This window comes from Camellia sinensis, chromosome 13 (assembly GCF_055761805.1).
Source record: "Camellia sinensis isolate YWXY chromosome 13, ASM5576180v1, whole genome shotgun sequence".
NCBI lineage: Eukaryota > Viridiplantae > Streptophyta > Magnoliopsida > Ericales > Theaceae > Camellia > Camellia sinensis.
In genome coordinates, this window is record NC_138973.1 from 63,154,656 (window position 1) to 63,168,617 (window position 13,962).

General features: G+C 38.1%; 1 protein-coding gene across 1 annotated transcript; it reads right to left on the reverse strand.

Moving 5' to 3' along the window:
• Positions 1 to 609: 609 nt before the first annotated feature.
• On the reverse strand, positions 610 to 4,138 carry LOC114320869 (flavonoid 3'-monooxygenase CYP75B137). The gene is made up of 2 exons (XM_082902353.1): positions 3,121 to 4,138; positions 610 to 1,372 (listed from the first exon to the last, which is right to left on the reverse strand). Exons 1-2 carry the CDS (start codon positions 4,099 to 4,101, stop codon positions 752 to 754), a joined length of 1,602 nt encoding a protein of 533 aa, XP_082758479.1. The 5' UTR covers positions 4,102 to 4,138; the 3' UTR covers positions 610 to 751.
• Between the last annotated feature and the right edge of the window lie 9,824 nt (positions 4,139 to 13,962).

Sequence of the window (13,962 nt, forward strand, 5' to 3'; positions counted from 1 at the left end):
TAGAAAGTTATAATATATATTTTTAAATAGAGATTTATTAAAATAAAAAACTTATAAAAGATGTTCTAGGATTCCAAAAACACATCTTTCCCAAAATTTAATATCCAACATATTAGGAGTTTATGGAAAAAGTAATATTAATAAAAAAAATATTATGAAATATTTCACAAAGATTCTTCATCCTTTGGATTACCACACCATAAAACACTACACACTAATTGAATGATAGAAAATCATCATGAAATATTTTATGATACCTAATTACTCATTTACCCATTTATGTTTATTACTAATTTAATTGAGTCTGGCTAATAAGTGTAATTGGAATACAAGAAAAAAAAAATTTGAATCAAGAATAAGACACATTTTTTTTTTTTTACTGAATTAAAAGCATTTTTTACATTCAAGAAAGTATTTGCTCAGAAGAAGAGAACAAATAAATATCAACCAAATATTTTTGTATTGATTTCATTACAAAGACAAGAAAGTATTTGCTCAGAAGAAGAGAACAAATTTTATTCTTTAGACATGGTTTCTCATCCTCCAGTACAAATTTCAAGTACCATAAATATATATAGGTCTCCATCACTACACCTTGACCCTCTAGTTCTCACATTTTATAAAGAGTCATAAAATTGCATTGATAACCAAACACAAATTTACAATACAAAGGACACACACTACACACATAACAAATTCAACATCCATAATGCATAATACCATAGGGAAATGCAAGCACATTTTTGGAGCCTTACTCATAAAGTCCTGGATCCGATAATCTTGGGATTGGAATTGCAACAAGAGAAATATTCTTCTTCAAGACGATCCCAAAGCTCTCCGTCAAGTCCAATTTCTCTCCTTCAGGCAATTTCCACTCAAAAGAGTGTACAAGTGAAGCTATTGAAAACATGAATACCCTCTCCGCCATTGAAATCCCGGGACAAATTCTTCGACCAGACCCAAATGGAAAATAAGCAAAGTCATTCCCATTATAATCCCATTTACCGTTCAAAAACCTCTCCGGATCAAACGCCAAAGGGTTTTCCCAAATCGATGGGTCTCTATGTATTGCCCAAACATTAAATAAGATACGAGTACCCTTTGGAATTGTGTAACCTCCAATAGTACATGTCTCACTTGGGGAGTGAGGCATCAAGAGTGGGAGGATCGGATGCAAACGCAAAGTCTCTTTCATTATAGCATATAAGTATGGTAATTTGGGGATGTGACACTCTTCTACTACGTGATCTTTGCCCACTATTGTGTCTAGTTCTAGTTGGAGTTTTTGCATCACTTGTGGTTTGTTCATCATCTCAGCCATGGCTGCCTCGACTGAGTTGATAGTCGTGTCCGTCCCACCAACCACCATATCCTGTCCATGGATTACACTTGAGGATGCTAATATAATCACCAATTATAACTTGTATTGAATACTAGAATTATGTGTGCATGGTATATATCAATATAACTTGATGATCAATGGCTTCATCATACAACTGCTTTGGTGGTTACTGCATGCAGAGCCCATCAAATGATGACCAAAAGAAAAGAAAATGATAGAAATCAAATGGCTCTAATCATATAACCACAATGAACACACACACCAAACCAAAAAAAGAAAAAAAAAATCCTGAGACTATTGTCTGCACTGGTGCTTCATCAACACGTAATCTTCTTAATCAAAAAAGAAAAAATAATAAATTAATTCAATTGATATTTTTTTATGCAGGTACAACAGATGGAATTTCTCTATTTTCTTTTATTTATTTATTTATTTTTTTTTTTTTCTGTTCTTTGGTTATGTTGTTACCACATACTTGGGCATCGTTCAGGGGGAGCCAAAACACCAAATCACATTATCACTCTCTGTAGTTTTCAACATATTCTTTTGGTTATTTTTCATATGTATTGTATGTAGATTCATCAATAAAGTTTGTTTTTTGTTGATCAAAAAAAATATTTACTCTATATATCATAATATTTCATAACAAATATCACAATATATCATAACTTTTCTCACGAATAATTAGTAACATTTCTCACTCTTAATAATTCCTAACATCTTCATCATTGCAATATAATTATATAATTCATGACTTTCACTTTAAATTCGCTTCTTTTTTTTATTAGACCATATAAAACAGTTATATTAGAAAACAAGCACACATACAGATCAAGAAAAAAAAAGAAGATTATCTACTTTTTAGAGCCAAACTCGATAAAATAAAAATGTTATAATTATCGGATAAATTTAATTTTTTATTTTTATTTTTTATGAATAATATAAACGAAAAACTCTACAAAATGAGCTGTTCAAATAATCAAAATAAGACCCGTGATGAATCCACAAATACTAATATATAATAAAACTTGAGACTCCCAAATTTTGTGACCCTCGTAATCCCGAATTGCCTGGTGACCACTCTTTTTTTTTTTTTCTCCTCTCTCTCTCTCTCTCTTCCCTCCCTCTCTCTCACAAATAATGTGGGAGTTGTAGGGTCCTGGGTCTGCAGCATGACTGTATGGTAAAATTTTTGTTTGGTTTGTGTTTCTTAAAAAAATTTGGAAAAAATTCTCTACAAATAAGTTTTTAAAAGTAATCAAATCAAATAAATTTTTTCAAAAAAATTTCCCTAAACTTGTTTGGTTTACAAGTTTTCCAAACAAATCTCTCTCTCATACACATCAAATCAATCACTTTTTTCAAAACTCTCTCTCAAAATAATTTTCCAAAACATCTTTTAAAAAAAACCAAACCAAACAACTTTTCGTACTTTTTATCTCTAAAACTCATCTCTCAAACTCGAGCAAGGATCCTCTAGAGTTTTTTTTTTCCTAAAGTTTCCTAGAGTGGTGCATTGTGTGGTTGAGATTTAATGACAAGTCACATCAATTTTTCAACATTAAATCTCAACCACACAATACACCGCTTTAGGAAATTTTAGGAAAAAACACTCTAGAAGATCCTTGGTGGTCAAACTCAAACCAAACATACCCTTAGATTTTGAATTTGAAAAAGTCCACTCCAATATAAAATGGTAAAAAAAAAGAGGGGAGATTTTTTTGGGTGAAAAAAAAATAAAGGGCGGGAGATGAATGAGGGAAGGAGAGGAATTATACCATGAGCATAGCTTTGACCTGTGCCATGGTGAGAGGGGATTTGGCTTCACCTCCTTCATCTTTGTGCTCCAACAAAAATTGCAAGAAATCCTTACTCTCCTTCTCCCCACCTTCTCCATCCCTTTTCATCCGTTGATCGATCATCATGTCGAAGATCTCATCCACCCGTTTCATCACCCCTCTCATCTTCTTTTGAATCCCCTGCAAATCAAAACGGGCCAAACCCGGATAAAAATCCGATATGTTAGGCTTCCCCAACAACCGAATCATCCCATCGAACCCGATGCTAACCCTATCCTCCCCCTCAATGCTACAACCCCACAACATGTTCGTAACAACGTTGAACAGAATCAAAAACATCTGATCACTTATGTTCACCGGAGACCCGACCCGGTTTCGGAAGATATACTCGATTGTTCTCCGGATCTCCCCGCGCCGAAGACTGTAGACAGAGTCCAACCGAGTGTTGGAGAGCATTCCATGCACGGCCAACTTCCTGAGCATCCGCCACTCGGAGCCGTAGTGACTCCACGCCACGTCACCAACACCGTAGGCAGACTGCTTGGCCGCGACAGAGACATCGCGGTTGGCGAAGGTGGTGTCGTGGTCTTTGAGCATCTCGCGTGCGATGGCGGGAGAGCTGACTACGATGGTGAGCTTTTGGCCGAGCCAGAGGGTGAAGATGGGACCGTAGGTCTTAGCCAGGGTTGTGATATATTTGTGAAACTCGGGGTCAAGAGAGAGGAGGTTCCCAACTAGGGGTAGGGTGTGAGGACCTGGTGGCAATGGTGGTCGTGGGTTGTTCTTTTTTGATTGGTTGATGAATGTCCATGCAAACCATGACATGGTGGTGAGGATGACCAACACGGTGGCAGTGAGATGTATGTTTGACAACAAAAGCTCATTGTCATTGTTTTGGGTCGTCCACAACCACCATGACAGAGTATGTGAGGTGGTGAAGGTGATTAGTTTTTGGAGCATGGTTACGAGGCTTAGAGGCTGGGATAGATAAAGAATGGAAAAAGAGTGAAAGTTGTATGCAAAACCCACAAGTAATGGCTGTTATTTATAATTGTGAAGGGAATAATAGGACAACAAGAATTAAATCTTTTATCACATATTATTTTTTAAAATAAAAATCTTTTTATTTATTTATGTTTTATTTAGTAATATTATAAATTCAAATTCATTGTCTACAAATTATCTAGAATTATGATATTATAATTTAAATTTATTATACATATAATTCTACACTAGACAAATTCAATATCAACCACACACTTTCATTTGGGATAAATTTGAAATAGTTAAGTGGGATTCATAAAATTATTCCTTTTTATTTTATTTTTTAACCAAGATTAGTTATTTTTATGAAAGAAGGAAAATTTGATCATATGTATGTTAGTGAAATGTGTGTGCAATGCTACACTTATCATTTTAAGTGTATCCTTTTATGTATCAACAGCATTTTATTAGTATAATAGGTCTTACTACTTATAGTCATCTCGAATGTAACTATTGACACATTAAATAATACACTAAAAGTGATATAAAAAGTGATAAGTATAATATTACTCTGATAAAATCATGTTACAATAAAAACAACTAAAATTTTCATCCATAAAACTGGATAATGACATTGCGATGATATTTTTAAAATTTTAACTTACAATAATAAATATTTTAATTTGAAATCAACAATGACAATCATTTTATAATCAACGGCGGGAATAGTACGTATCATTGCATAACAAAGTATTTCTTCTGATCGAAAATATTAACCCTTTATTTTATTTTTTATTGTCTTAAAATATTAGTTCCTTTTAAAAAATTAAGAACTAAAATAATATGAGTTTCTTATTTTGCTCTTCTTTTAAATTTATTGACAACACAAAAAGTACAATTATGACAATTCAAATATACTATTAAAGGGTAATTGTGGATAATCAATTTTTTTAATAATTATATTAGTTAAATTCTCCAAAATAGACTATTATCTTAGGACAGAGAGAGTATATGAATAGCAATGAAGAAATTATTGGTTGTTTCTTGGATATCACGTGATCACGTCTGAGGCCAATCACAAATCTTTATATCCCTTCATGCTCTCCAATCATTCATCGTAAAATTGTATGTCCACCTCTTCAACAATCAAAACATAACTAGGATACCACGTGGCTATGCCCCAAGACCAACGAATAATTTCTCATAGCAATAGGTTTCTCTATAGGCCATAATTCCCTCTTGACTAGGAGATATTGTTCGAGTTTATAGGGTTTATCACAAATTTTATTTTGATAATTTCAATCATTATTTTGTAAGTCCTTTCGTGCATATTATTGATAAAAAAAAATAGGTTGATCCGATAATATTAATTTATTAATTTATCTCATTTGTTATAAAATAAAAATAAATAGTCTATTTTCAAAACTACATTAACCGTCTTTTTTTTTAATAGATAAATACAATAAATTAAATAAATTACAAATATTAAATTAATCTAATTTTTTTTATTAATAATATACATAAAAAAAACTTATAAAATAAATAATTTAAATTATTAAAATAATAGGACTCACGATAACCTTCCGAACCTGGACAACACTTTAATTCACATCGTTAACAGAGGGGACGGCCGACACTTTCTATAATTAGCGCCCCACACAATCTTATTCACCCCAAAAAAGGTCAGACAAAATCTTCGCTAATGTGCTGGTGTTTGGGGATTTGGAGCACCCACGCAGCATCAAGGATCTTCTAGAGTGTTTTTTTTTCTAAAATTTCTTAAAAGGTGTATTGTGTGGTTGAGATTTAATGCTGAAAAATTGATGTGACTTGTCATTAAATCTCAGCCACACAATGCACCACTCTAGGAAATTTTAGGAAAAAAAAACTCTAGAGGATCCTTGCTCCCCACGCTGTGTCACTTCCTGATTTTTTTTTCATATTTTTGATAATTTGAATTATTTATATTGTAAAATTTATTAAGTGTATTTTTTATATAAAAAATAAAATTAATTTACCAAGTATAACTCCATAATCGAGACAAATAATAATTATAAAAATTTATCAAATCATGCTAACCATTTATTTTTTTTAAACAAAAACGCGATTTTGTTGTAAGTTACAAATATCTAATTAATTTAAATTCTTGTTGTAAGAGGAGTTAATTTGAACCCACTAAATTAATTAGGCCCAATAGTCCAAAGTTGGTGGGCCTAAATTTATCACAAATCCAAGATTGATGGGCCTAGATTTATCGTCATCAAACGGGCCGAATCACTCTAAATCTCGAAAGGGTTCGGATCCATGAACTTAAAGACTTACACGGGTTCGGACTCAAAAGGGTATTGAGCAAGCCTAGAGATCCAAGGCACTCGTGCTTCGAACAGAATCGATCGCAATCTAGAAGTCGCTTCACTGGTGAGTCCCAGAACATTTGCGAACTTGGAGCACTCCGAGATCAACCCACCAGAATCATGAGTGAGGTTAGAGTCCGAACAAAGGGGCCCGAATCTCGAGGACGAGGGGTGGGGATGAATTCACTCGTCAGTTAATTTAGTCTATACTAGGGTTGAGGTGGCACGACCCTGGAGGGTTCGGCATTATTTGGTAACGGGGGGTCCTCTAGGACTACCTCGGCCCTTTGGGATGATTGGGGATCATTGGTTAGGGCTAACAAGAAGGGTTCTCCTCTTCGGGATTTTCCTTATCCTCGGAAAGGTCACCTTATCGGACAAGATGGTTAGAGATAATATTTCTCATGTGCTTTGCACATGGGCTCTATCCTACATCATGAGGTACCTAAAAATAGCATTCACCCATAGCTTTATAATGGATGGATTTTGGAGAAACAACTCTTGGGAAAAAACTAATTTTCCTTCTCCATTATCTACTTTCAAAGTGAAAGTGAGAGATCCATGGGAGAGCCTTGTCATTATTCTCTCTCTAACTACTTTGCCTTCTTGTTCACCCAATCTCTTATCTCCATCATCTCTTTGCTATTATGTTCCTAGTTGTGACTGTTGAAGAATCTAAGCCTCTCATTTCTATAAAATTCGAGTCTTTTTCAAAGATCTTTGAAGATCTTCGAATATCTTCTTATTTTCCAGCAACATTCTTGAACCCTCTCATATATTTGGCGACTCTGTTGGGGAGGTGGATTGGTTAATGGTTTCAACGAAATCTGGAACCCACATAACTCCAGTAAGGATGGCGGGAAAAGATGAAGTTCACCAACAAGGATCCTCTAACGGTGGCGATGATAGGACCATGGCTCCAGATCAACCACATTTACTCGAAGCCATTCAAGGACTTCAAAATACTCAGCAGGAGATTCTTACCACTCTTCAGAATCTCACTCACACCATGTTGGTGATGAGTTCTAATTTTGCACCGGCGCCAAACGGAAATCAAACTGGCGGTAGAGTTATCCCCGCCAGAGTGCAAAATCAAACCCAAGGAAAAGGAGGCCCCAGTTAGCCTGTGGCTCATGGCAACACAACTGCAGTAACACATACTCAAACCACAGTAGGTGGCAGCAGTTTGCCTACGCCCGGGCTCCATGGCGTACCAAGCCAAGATTCAATGGTGACTAGGGGAGGTTCTGGTGTAATGAATGGCGCTCCGGCAACTATTGGTGTCCAGGCAAATATAAGGGGCATGATGGCGCAACAGGGAGCTCTGCCCGTACTGTGACAACCCTCACCACTGATTCGTGCTAATCTATGATTAAGCATGTTAACTGACTGATTGACTGAAATCCTGAACTGATTGATTGAGTGTATAGCTTAAGTGCATTTCAATCTGTTGACTGTTAAATGATCTGTTCATGTTTTATGTTTCGAACTGTAAATTGAAGGCCTTATCGGCGGCCGAATCTGAAATCGATTAGTGCTTTATGCTAAATAGAATTTATGTAATTTTAGGTATGTTTAATTGAAATTTGTTCTGGTATGATTAAATTGGATTAAATAAGCTAAATTACATTAGTTGGACTTATTTACTCTTTTGCCACCTAGTGGGCCACTTCACCAAATGTTGTTTGAAGCTTAGTCTTGCATCATTCTTCATTTCCTCTAAGACCAAACGTGAGAGAGAGCTAAAGTGTTGGAGACATTGAATTCATCTAGAATTCTTGCTTGAAATTAGAAGTTTTGAAGAGAGGATTGCATTGTAGAAGACACTGACTCATGTTGGACCGATGTAGAAGACAGTTTATGGGGTCATGTCGGACCGTTGTAGCAGACAATGTTGTGACAGTTGTTGTGACAGTTTACAGAGTCTTGCTGGACCCTTGTAGAAACTAACCGGAATCAATGTCGGGACAGTTGACAGAGTCTTGTCGGACCCTTGTAGAAACTAACCGGAATCAATGTCGGGACAGTTTACAGAGTCTTGTCGGACCCTTAAAAAGTCGCACCCTCAAAAGGTGTGCCCAATCTGTCAAAAAAGGCGTGCCATCAAAAAGCGAGCCCAAGTCATAAAAATGTGTGCCAGACATGATTGCGAGGCACGTGAGTGCCTTGGCTGGCGCGCCCGTTTGTCGTCTGGCGTCAAGTGGCGCGCGAGACGCGTGGCTGCCTCGGCTATTTAACCAAGGTTGATGCTGAGGCTGAGGCAGACAAAAAACGTCTGAAAATCCTCTGAAAAAACTCTTCCTTTGCTGAGAGAGAAACTCTGTAATACTCTGTAACCAACCCGTCTCTGAAACACTCAGCAACATGGCCTCTTCTTCCCGTCCAGCGACCCAGAACATGGCCTCCTCTTCCCGTGGTCTGCTCACGCTCTTTCCAGAATTGAACGAGTCCACAAGAGAAATAACTGGTACGGTGGCCAGTGAACCTCAACGAAACACCTCTGGTTTTGCTCCGTTGAACTTTCCGATGCGGTCGGTGGAGCAAAAAATGGCGGTGCAAACTGATATTGAGGCCAATCAGTATGCTCTGAAGTCATGTGTGGAAACCATGACTGCGGTCACAAACCTGTCGCACCGGCTGCAAAGCAGGACAAATGAGGTGCAACAGTTAAACTCCCAACTGGCTCTGCTCCAACGCATGTATAAGGATGCGCGAGCAGAGATAAGTGTGCTAAAGACAGAAAACAAGGAGCTGAAGCGGAAGGCCACCGTGATGTTCCGATTTGGAGGTCCACCATATGCTGTAGTGGAGGAGCAGGGAGGAGGCAACTTGCTTGGTGGTCTAGGAAGCACGGAGGCAATACCGTCAAGGGCCGGCCAAGACGGAGGCAAGAAGAAGAGACCGGCTGTAGAATAAAGAAGAAAAATCCCGCCTGTGGATGTGGTTGGTCGTTTGTATTTTTTTTTTTTTTTTTTGTATTTTTTTTTTTTTTGGTGGTTGATGTGTAAAAGTGTGATCGGGGTTGATCCCGTCATGAAAAAAAATGACAAGTTTGTGGAATGAAAACCGAGATGGCTGTTTTTTTTTTTTTTTTTTTGTTGGTGGAATATAAAAAATAATAACAAGATAATGAAAAAAATAGTGATGCTCACTAACGAGTTGTAGAATAAGAAAATATTGATGGAAAAAGAAAAGAAAATAAAATAAAATAAAAGTAGGAATAAGAAAAATATATTATAATAAAAAATATAGAGATATATGTATATTAAAATAAAAAAAAAAGTGTGAAATAACGTGGATGTGTGATATAAAGTGGAGAGAGAGAGAGAGAGAGAGAGTGAAGCCATTGAGGAAAAAATAAAAAAGAAAAAGTGATCTCACTATCACCTCGGGTTCAGAGGCCAGCAGGTCAAGCAAATGGCACAGGAGAAAGTAGAAGTGATAGATCACTTTTGTGATGGAAATCTGAAGGTCACCGATTTTGGACTCAGCGCGTTCACGAATCATCTCCGGCAGGACGGGCTCCTCCACACAACGTGTGGAACTCCGGCATATGTTGCGCCGGAGGTGATCGGAAAACAGGGCTACGACGGGGCTAAGGCGGACATTTGGTCCTGCGGCGTCATATTGTATGTTTTGTTAGCTGGATTCTTGCCTTTTCAGGATGATAATATTGTTGCGATGTATCGGAAGATCTACAGGGGAGATTTCAAGTGTCCGCCATGGTTTTCGCCTGAATCGAGGAGATTGATTACGAAACTGTTGGATCCGAATCCGAACACTCGAATCAACATCGCGAAGATCATGGATTCGTCGTGGTTCAAGAAGACGAATCCGAAAATTGTGAGATCTGAAGAGATCACAAGTTTCGAGGACTCTGGAAAGGGGTTCGGTAAATAAACAATCTGAAGTAGCAGTCGTAGCTTCCCACTGCTTGGACTGGCTACCAAATGGACATCTACTGGAGGTTCAGTGGTTGAGGCGGCGATCGGCGGTCTGAAGATGAGTCACGAAGATGAGTCGAGGAGCAGCAGTTGGAGCGAAGAGAAGAAGAAGGGAGCGACATTCGTGGTCGACTGTGCGAAGCCGGTGGAGGATAAGATCATGGAGATCGCATCACTGGAAAATTTCCTCCAGGAAAGAATCAAGATCGGCGGGTCAGAGGGAAGAGAGTTGGAAGATGCAGGAAACTGAAGGTATGTGTAGAGGTCCGGCGGGCGGCCAAGGCGAGGCTGCCGCCCGCCGGTGAAGCAGAATTATTCGATTCTAAACCAGCTCTGATACCATGTAAAATAAATTGATGTATATTATTGATTGATATATTGATATAATGTTATTGATTTTTATTGAATGTATACAATCACTCTCCTATATATAGAAGAGAAAAACATACTCACCTACCACACTCAACTCTCACCTAACACACTTACATCTACCTACCACACTCAACTCTCACCTAACACACTCAACTCTACCTACCACACTTACAAGCTTCTACATTTGAAATTGAGGATCTAAGGTAAGATATTCATCCTTTAGTATATGAATTTAAGTTGTGACTTGCATGGTCCATGTTAGTTTTGAAGTCTAGAGCCAAGATATGGCTCAAATTGTTGAGTTGAAGCTTGAATCATGCATGCATGTCCATATCTTGAAGTTTAGAGTTGTTTTCATGGAAATTATTTCATGCATGTCCATATTATTGTTATAATCATGAATTCACCATGTTTTTGGAATGATTGGCTCATTTGATCTTGTGTTTGAAGCTTTAAGTTCATATAAGCTCATGCATGTTACATTTGAGTCTTGTTCTTGGAGTTTATTGAAATTGGGTTCAATTGAGCTACCTTTAGGCTTTGATTTTGCAAATTGATCTTTGAAACATGTCATATTATGAGATTTAAAGTGTTTTCCAGAAAATTAGCCCAAAAGGATCGAATTTGGTACATTTAAAGTTGATTTTGAGCTTAAAGGTTCAATCTGGAATTTCCAGAATTTGGACTCATGCTCGAGCGTACACTTTGTGTTCATGCAGTCCGCTCGAGCGAGTAAAGTGACGCTCGAGCGTGAAATGTGTGTAACCAGTACATTGCATGTGTTTACAGTCCGCTCGAGCGAAAGAATGCACGCTCGAGCGAGGACTTGTGTCTCACGCTCGAGCGAGGGTCGAGCGCCCGTCGAGCGTGAATTTCATGCATCCAGTACTTTTGCAGTCCGCTCGAGCGAGGACAGTCACGCTCGAGCGGAGCCCTTTTGTCTTCATGTCCGCTCGAGCGTAGAAAGCCACGCTCGAGCGAGACCCCTGTTTTCTAAAAATTCTGAAAAGTGTTTTAAAGTGTTTTTTTCCATCCTCATTCCATCCTAGGCATTCCTAGGCTTAGTTTAAGACATCTTTAGAACCACATCGAGTCAAGATAGGGACTAAGTTATTGTTTTCCAAACGTGCAACTTAGTGTGTGTTCATCATGTTAACTGTGTAGGTTGGCATCCGAGGACGTTCTAGCCTATCTGTAGCCCAGTGCTCTGTGAGTAACAATGTTGTAAAGATATGTTCAATCATGAATATTTTCTGAATGATCTACTGCTTTCTGAAATGATATTTCTTACCGAATGAATGCTTGTCCTATTTGCGAACTGTATTCGTGACATCCATAGCAATTTACTGTTGCTGTACTGTACTGTTACTGTCACAGAGATCTCTGTCGGTTCCTATGTTTGGAACCACTACTGTTTACTGATATAATGGCCATCAACTGACTATTCGATCTGTTAAGACTTACTGTACTGTTTTGTTATTGGATGTACCACATATGACTATTATAGTTTTTGAATGATTGTTATGGCATGAAACATAAGCCACAAACTGAATGACTGATATACTGATAAATGACTGTGTTTCAATACTGAAAGGACATTCATTCTTAACCTCTTTACACATATGTTATTCACTGGGCTTTAGCTCACTACTCATGTATATATATATGTAGGTGTTCAGGCACCGGACCATTGATAGAAGCGTCAGGCTAAGCCCTTGTTTTGTCAAGCCAACCTTTGTGCCTCACTTCGAGGTTCCAGATCTGTTCAAGCTAAGGCTGTTTTTGGGATGTCTCGGATTCACCCTATCTGTCTCTGTTATGTATAGACTGAATGATATTCGTATTGTACTGTTATGGTGGGGATTTGGTCCCTGACCTGAATGTCTGTAAATGATATATGTATATATTGTTTTTGTTCTGAATGTGAATATGTATAGAAAAGTCTTTTTTCATACAGACTGTCATAGCTCATTGGACATCTTTTAATTACTGTTTTGGCTTCCGTCAGCCCCTGTACTCTGTATTATTGTTTTACTGTTAAGTAGGCCTTCAGTAATCTCGGATTACTGGCCGGTTACGGTGCTAAACCCATAGGAGCAGGTTGGGTCGTGACGCGTACCTAATCTTGTTACACCTCTAGTAAATTTTACTCAAGTACCAAGCGGGCCTTTTTTGGTACCGACAACAAATTTGTAAGCCCAACCCAGTATAGCTGCGTCGTGCGGTGGACTTTACAAGCCTCAATTCGATCTCCCATCACCAACTGGCTTGTCCATAGGCGTTGATGGCCAGTATCATCAAGTGTCTTCACTAATGATGAATTCTCAACATCAGAATGGCCAAGTCGCTTCTAGCTTAGTCTTCGAGTCCATAAGCCAAGTTCTGGGAATGCCACCATAAAACTCTATCCCTCAATAGTTTCTCACTCTCACAGATATGCAAGCCATGTTCGATCTCAAACGGGGCAAGAGGGCTTTACCCTCTTTGCCTGATCCGGATGTCAAGCCACCTTACCCTATTGAGATATTGAGTTATCCATACTTGGAAGGGTACACGGTGTCGAAGTTCATCAAATTCGATCTCAAACAAGGAAATGCTCAAGAGCATATTTTGCGGTTTATCGAGACTTTGGGTATTCATGGTTCAAACCATGTCCTTTGGCTGAGAGAATTATCTAAGTCCCTCACGAACTGAGCATATAGTTGGTATGTTAATTTGGCCCAAACTCTATTCGAAATTGGGAGGAATTGGTTAACAAATTTCACTCCAAGTTCTTTCAAGTGGCGGAGGAGGTGACTACACTTACATTGTGTAAAGAAAAGCAATGAGAAAGTGAGGACATCCTTGACTACGTCAAAAGGTTTCAGGACAAGGCTGTGGATTGCCATGAAGCAGTGAAGGAGAGTTATCTGGTTCAAATCTGTCTAGAAAGGGCATTGAACAGGTACAAAATGTTTCTAGTTAATCACAAACTACCTACCTCCTCGGTACTAATAAAAGCAGCTTGGAACATTAGCACTCCTCAGGCTCAAGAGTTCGGATTTAAGGCCAGTTACAAGACTAGCTTCAAATCGTCTCGTGGACATATTGTTGCTACTGCCTCTGTTCCAGATACCCGAAAGTCACAAGGAGGGGGTCACAGAGGCCAGAAGAAGAAGCAATATAGT